This window comes from Mizuhopecten yessoensis, unplaced genomic scaffold, assembly GCF_002113885.1.
Source record: "Mizuhopecten yessoensis strain PY_sf001 unplaced genomic scaffold, ASM211388v2 scaffold7493, whole genome shotgun sequence".
NCBI lineage: Eukaryota > Metazoa > Mollusca > Bivalvia > Pectinida > Pectinidae > Mizuhopecten > Mizuhopecten yessoensis.
The window spans coordinates 1,017,369-1,024,239 of NW_018407075.1; the positions used below are offsets into that span (position 1 = coordinate 1,017,369).

The following is a 6,871-nucleotide window of genomic DNA, read 5'->3' on the forward strand; positions in this document are numbered from 1 at the left end:
CCTTTATATGTAATGTTGGTTTTGAATTACAATCTTTTTGAACAGATTTTAGATTAAAAATTTGTTTTAATTTGTCGTTAAGCTAACTAGACTTTTAACGACTGGACCTTATTGATATTCTTTATTGACGCTACTGTTTTAAAGGATTTTCTTTTATTTCAAGTGTTAAGGATCCCTATTCCACTGCACTGTGTTTTTTCTCACATATACAGTGACCTCCCTTTAGTTTCTAACGGATAAAACTGTACCACAGTTGTTACAGGACACTTCCGTTGACCAGGTCAGTTAGATAAATGGCATAACAATTTGTTTTTTGGGTTTCAAATCCTTGTTTAGTTGCGATTTTTTTACGCACAGAACAATATGTTGTTAAATATATTTTGTTTATTTCATCTCTATTATTTTTCATAGTCTTGCAAGGTATGAGTGTATTATTACAGAAAGAAAGATTTGTTTATATTTATGCCAGCAACATCAGTTTCCAGTGCATGGTTGCAGTTGTTGGCAGCAGTATGAGGATCCTTTAATCTCTGCTTAAATTCTTACATCAGATTTGTTTTTGTCTGTCTTAGTGTATGATTTTATAACAGCTATCAATGAGCTTACCGTACTGTTAATATGCATATTCTAGAAGTTAGTCTTATTGTAGCGCTTTTTGTACTTAAGATATTGGATTTCCTGGGTATTGTTTTCTATTGCCTATTTTGTGGGCGTGCCAATTCATCAATACGCTCATCTGTTTAAATTAGATTAAGCTCTAAAATTTGAGTGGGCTAAATAAGTATGTTAACAGTATCTTTCATCAGACATTGAAGTTAGAATATTTACTCTACATAATGGGTTTTGCATAGATGTGTTGTATAAAGATCATGATTTTTTTCAGCAAATTCTGTAAAAAAAAGTCTCAGATAAAGGTTAATATTTCATCAGTAAATCCAAGTCGGACCACTACAGCAGAACATCTCATAACTAAGGCATCAAAGTATTCCGAAAAGATTTATAAATTGCATATATATACCTTGGGGTTATGCCATCGACAGAAATTGAGGTCAGCTTGGAGACCATTCCAAGTATAAGGGGGTAACAGTAGGGGACCAAAATGACAAATGGCCTCTTTTTGACAAAGATGCAAATAATGAAAATGGCCAAAAACACTAGCACATAGTTGATATGCAGATCATAGTGACCTTGTTATATACCGGCTTAATCGTGTCACTGATAATCTCATTTTGTGCCTAAAAATACAAATTAGAACCATACAATAATCTTACCCAGTTGTATTTGTAAGTTTCTTAACCAAATCTCAAGAACAATTTGTTATTCTGTAGCAAGATGAAACAGGTTTTTATTAACTTTAAACTTATTCAACTCTGTTATTTTTTTTATTAAGTAGACCTTTTCTTAAAACTAAGGTTTACCATTACATGATAAAACAATAAGATTTATATTCCTTTTCAGATGAGATGAATGCCCTGTTACGTGTCCTACTACAATTCCACCAATACAAACAGGCTGCTGACATACAGCGTGCTTACGATCGCCTCCTCACCCAGATGGATCGAGGTATCCCGGAAATCTGGCAGGACAGCGAGGAGGGGAAAGAATCTCAGCCAGTAAGTCAGGTGTAGTCTCTGCCAGGTCCCGTTACACTGCGATGTATTCATCCGTGTGTTAACGGCTTGAAATTGACAATCTGCATCATAAATATTCTGTTTTGTCATTATATGTATTGTTATATATGATGTTGCTAGATATCTGATCACTGTGAACGACGTTGTCTTCCTTGTAAGGACAGACTACATATTCAAATGTACCTTTAGTAGTGTAGAGCCATTTTTATTTGAGGCCCCAGATGGGATATTTGTAGTCTTCAGCAAACTTAAATAGATTTTTTCGAACTAAAAGATCGGGGGAAAAATCTATTACGACTCAGTTGGAATTATGTTACAGAATCTTAGCCCGAGACTGAGATAACCTGATCTTGCTCAGTTACAGGTAAAAGATTTTATTAGTGTTGGACAACTTCACATTTTGTAGTGGGAAATTTCAAACTGATCCTGTGGTGAAGCTTTGTACAATTCTGATGGAAACTTTTTACCAAAAGATTGACTTGATAATGTTCATAAAGATATTTAAACCATAGACAGTTTACGCAATACCGGGGAAATAACCAACGTCCAATATGTGTGAAGGAATGTTCAGAATTATCATCTAAAAATTCAGAAGGATACCTAGTGGTATACAGAAACTGTTTTATGATATGATAAGCACAGCAAATAACAAAAGGAGAGAAGCAACTCCTGAATCAATGTTTCCATAATTGTATTCATGCCTGTGCTGACTAGTTTCGGCCGGCTTGACTGAACAGTAACTGTGTAGCAGTCACAAAATGGCTGTGCTCTGACTAACTTGCATCCTTAATCATTCTAAGAAAATATTCCACATTATTTGAAAAGCGATAGTTCACCTACTATATCCTGCACTTATATAAAAACCGTTACATCTGAAGTGTTTTAACACATAAAGTATCAAGTTATGTCAGATGAACTAAGATTAGGTATGTTTTTTTAGTTAATGGCCATGAACTCTCGTCCTAGGTATCTTTGTAATAAGTTATTGGTGAACTTTCACCCCTAGGGTACAATGTTAATTACTTCATGAGTTCTCTGACCTAGGCTACTATTGTCAGATATTGGGTGAGCTGTCATTATAAGAGTACACTTGACCATGAATTTTTAGATACCAAGCTAATCATAATAAAAAGCTTTAATTTGTCACCAGATGCTCGGTCCCATGACAACAGCCAACAGTATTGCACAGGCAGTGCAACGAGGTCAATCTTTGGAACATTCCCAGGAAAAGCTTGGTAAGTAATTGGTATTAACAGTACCATGATATCTTATTTGTATTCACATTAACAGGTATCTTGTCTGTATTTACATTAACAGGTATCTTGTCTGTATTTACAATAAAAGGTATCTTGTCTGTATTTACAATAAAAGGTATCTTGTCTGTATTTACAATAAAAGGTATCTTGTCTGTATTTACAATAAAAGGTATCTTGTCTGTATTTACAATAAAAGGTATCTTGTCTGTATTTACAATAAAAGGTATCTTGTCTGTATTTACAATAAAAGGTATCTTGTCTGTATTTACAATAAAAGGTATCTTGTCTGTATTTACAATAAAAGGTATCTTGTCTGTATTTACAATAAAAGGTATCTTGTCTGTATTTACAATAAAAGGTATCTTGTCTGTATTTACAATAAAAGGTATCTTGTCTGTATTTACAATAAAAGGTATCTTGTCTGTATTTACAATAAAAGGTATCTTGTCTGTATTTACAATAAAAGGTATCTTGTCTGTATTTACAATAAAAGGTATCTTGTCTGTATTTACAATAAAAGGTATCTTGTCTGTATTTACGATAAAAGGTATCTTGTCTGTATTTACAATAAAAGGTATCTTGTCTGTATTTACAATAAAAGGTATCTTGTCTGTATTTACAATAAAAGGTATCTTGTCTGTATTTACAATAAAAGGTATCTTGTCTGTATTTACAATAAAAGGTATCTTGTCTGTATTTACAATAAAAGGTATCTTGTCTGTATTTACAATAAAAGGTATCTTGTCTGTATTTACAATAAAAGGTATCTTGTCTGTATTTACAATAAAAGGTATCTTGTCTGTATTTACAATAAAAGGTATCTTGTCTGTATTTACAATAAAAGGTATCTTGTCTGTATTTACAATAAAAGGTATCTTGTCTGTATTTACAATAAAAGGTATCTTGTCTGTATTTACAATAAAAGGTATCTTGTCTGTATTTACAATAAAAGGTATCTTGTCTGTATTTACAATAAAAGGTATCTTGTCTGTATTTACAATAAAAGGTATCTTGTCTGTATTTACAATAAAAGGTATCTTGTCTGTATTTACAATAAAAGGTATCTTGTCTGTATTTACAATAAAAGGTATCTTGTCTGTATTTACAATAAAAGGTATCTTGTCTGTATTTACAATAAAAGGTATCTTGTCTGTATTTACAATAAAAGGTATCTTGTCTGTATTTACAATAAAAGGTATCTTGTCTGTATTTACAATAAAAGGTATCTTGTCTGTATTTACAATAAAAGGTATCTTGTCTGTATTTACAATAAAAGGTATCTTGTCTGTATTTACAATAAAAGGTATCTTGTCTGTATTTACAATAAAAGGTATCTTGTCTGTATTTACAATAAAAGGTATCTTGTCTGTATTTACAATAAAAGGTATCTTGTCTGTATTTACAATAAAAGGTATCTTGTCTGTATTTACAATAAAAGGTATCTTGTCTGTATTTACAATAAAAGGTATCTTGTCTGTATTTACAATAAAAGGTATCTTGTCTGTATTTACAATAAAAGGTATCTTGTCTGTATTTACAATAAAAGGTATCTTGTCTGTATTTACAATAAAAGGTATCTTGTCTGTATTTACAATAAAAGGTATCTTGTCTGTATTTACAATAAAAGGTATCTTGTCTGTATTTACAATAAAAGGTATCTTGTCTGTATTTACAATAAAAGGTATCTTGTCTGTATTTACAATAAAAGGTATCTTGTCTGTATTTACAATAAAAGGTATCTTGTCTGTATTTACAATAAAAGGTATCTTGTCTGTATTTACAATAAAAGGTATCTTGTCTGTATTTACAATAACAGGTATCTTGTCTGTATTTACAATAAAAGGTATCTTGTCTGTATCCATATGAAAATTGTTTAAATAGCAATTCTGTTGTTGTATAAGATTTGAACTGCTTTCAATTGACATTCATCCTTAATATGAATACAAACTAGAAACCTTCAAATTGAACATGAAGCACAGACATATTGTGAAATTTTGTATCACCAATTGCATTTCCTGACAACTATTTGAAGGGGCTGGTCGGGGAAAAAATGTCATATTTGCTTAAATGGCATACACATGTTTAAAATACCTTCTTATGAAATATACCGATTCAAATTTTGCTGAAATTCACTCCCTAAGAGTAAAAATTCTAATTATATTAAAGACATCCTAAGTCGTCACCTGACAGTCTAAAACTCTCAATTGACCCAGATCAGTGATGTAATTTTACTGCATGCGTGTCATCAACAAGGCCAAATGTAAACATTGCAGCGAAAGAAAAAGATGCAGGCAAAAGTCATGACAGGCACGAGGTATCAATACCGTTATATATAACAACAACATATAGGTAGGAATACTACACTAGCATCATACATGACCTTTGAAAACAATTATTTACGTATACTATTGCTGTCTTGTCCGCTAGTTGAGTCCGATATGGCTGATAGATGGCATGCTATTGTTGTTATCTTCACTGCCTCACTGTCGAAACAACCACGTGACATATATAAATAGATCTGCGCTAAATTTACGCGGGTCTTCCCCGAGATTTCAGTGGTCAAAACTGGACATTGCAAGCAGATATCGACCATCAAATTGCCGTGGTATAACTTTTGGAAGGCCAGAGAACGCATTTAGACCCATTTATATTGTATTTGTTTCCCCGACCAGCCTCTTTAAATTCTTAGAATTTTAAAATTATTTAAAAAAAATATACACATCTTATTACTTTTGTGTTTTCAGACCCAGTTATCCGGATACCTCCGACTCTACGTAAGGAAGTCAGTTGGAAGCTGCATGTGTTGGACTCTGGGTCATCCAAGACTTGACCCCTTTGTTTTTTACTGCTATGGGACCCAACCTGATTTATTTCACTAGTGCAATATGATACTTCCTCTGGAGAAAATGTAAGACATGACGTTTTATTGAAATGGACAGCAAACATCTTGAAATCAATCTGTGATTGCTGGTGATACCGACAACATGATAAAATATATTGTTCACAGTGCTGACATGTATACTCTCAAAACTGATCTTTACTAAGATATTGAAATTGAATATTAAAAACTTATGATATGTTAAGTATTAAAGTGGTCACTATATTATCATAATTTGTTCAGTTTTAAGCTGATCTTTACCGAAGGACCAGTGAGCTTTATGCCAATGTGTGTTGTCATCTGTCAGTAGGAACTTTTCATTTGAAATGCTACTTTCCCAGAACAGCTGAACCGATTTTGACCGAATTTGGTCTGGAGTATTGTTTGGCAAAGGCAACGCAATCTTTTGTAAACAAGGGTTGTGGCTTTTCTTGGGACAGAGGGGCAGGGTCCAATGGGTAAAATTATGGTAGATCTTTACCTGATGAGGTATTTTCACAAAATTTTATTTAATGTATCTTTGGGCCAAGGGGACTCATTGATAAAGAAGGATGTAATTGTAAAGCGCAATTGGGGAAGTTTAGGTAAATCTTTATAATCCTTCTTCTTCTGTACAGATGAAGCAATTTAGAACAAATTGGATATAGAGCAGCACCCTTTGGGCCAAAGGAATTTAAAGTTGTATAAATGGAGGGTGTGTCCTCCCACTGGGGGAAGACGAATACAAAGACATAAGACAAATACATTCATGTGACTAGATTTGCCCTGGGGTCATAACTAAGAAATGGTTGAGATCCCCACCCTTTAGCCAAATATACATTTCTAGGCATGAAGAGGCAAAAACACTCATACAAACAGGATTGTCATGGAGGTCTAGCCTCGCCTCTTGGGACTTAGTCCCTTGGTCATAATTTGGAAACAGTCTAGTGACACCCACCCTATAACTATATATAAACAATCAATGCTTATAATTAATCATAACTGAATGCTGTGAAAATAAAACATGACTAGAAAATTGTTTTAAAAGGGTACAGTGGTGGAACACTACGGTAAAATAGGAATAAAGGAAAGTTTTATACAGAGAACCATAATAATTATAATAATTA

General features: G+C 32.9%; 1 protein-coding gene across 1 annotated transcript in view; it reads left to right on the forward strand.

Annotated features, from left to right (window-relative positions):
• Nucleotides 1-5,990, forward strand: part of LOC110453760 (putative elongator complex protein 1) — a 33,772-nt gene extending 27,782 nt beyond the window's left edge. Inside the window, exons 32-34 of the mRNA XM_021502894.1 lie at nt 1,459-1,613; nt 2,782-2,866; nt 5,632-5,990. Coding sequence (XP_021358569.1) covers nt 1,459-1,613; nt 2,782-2,866; nt 5,632-5,717 — 326 coding nt within the window. The 3' untranslated portion in view covers nt 5,718-5,990. The remainder of the gene's footprint in view (nt 1-1,458; nt 1,614-2,781; nt 2,867-5,631) is intronic.
• The last annotated feature ends 881 nt before the right edge of the window (nt 5,991-6,871 follow it).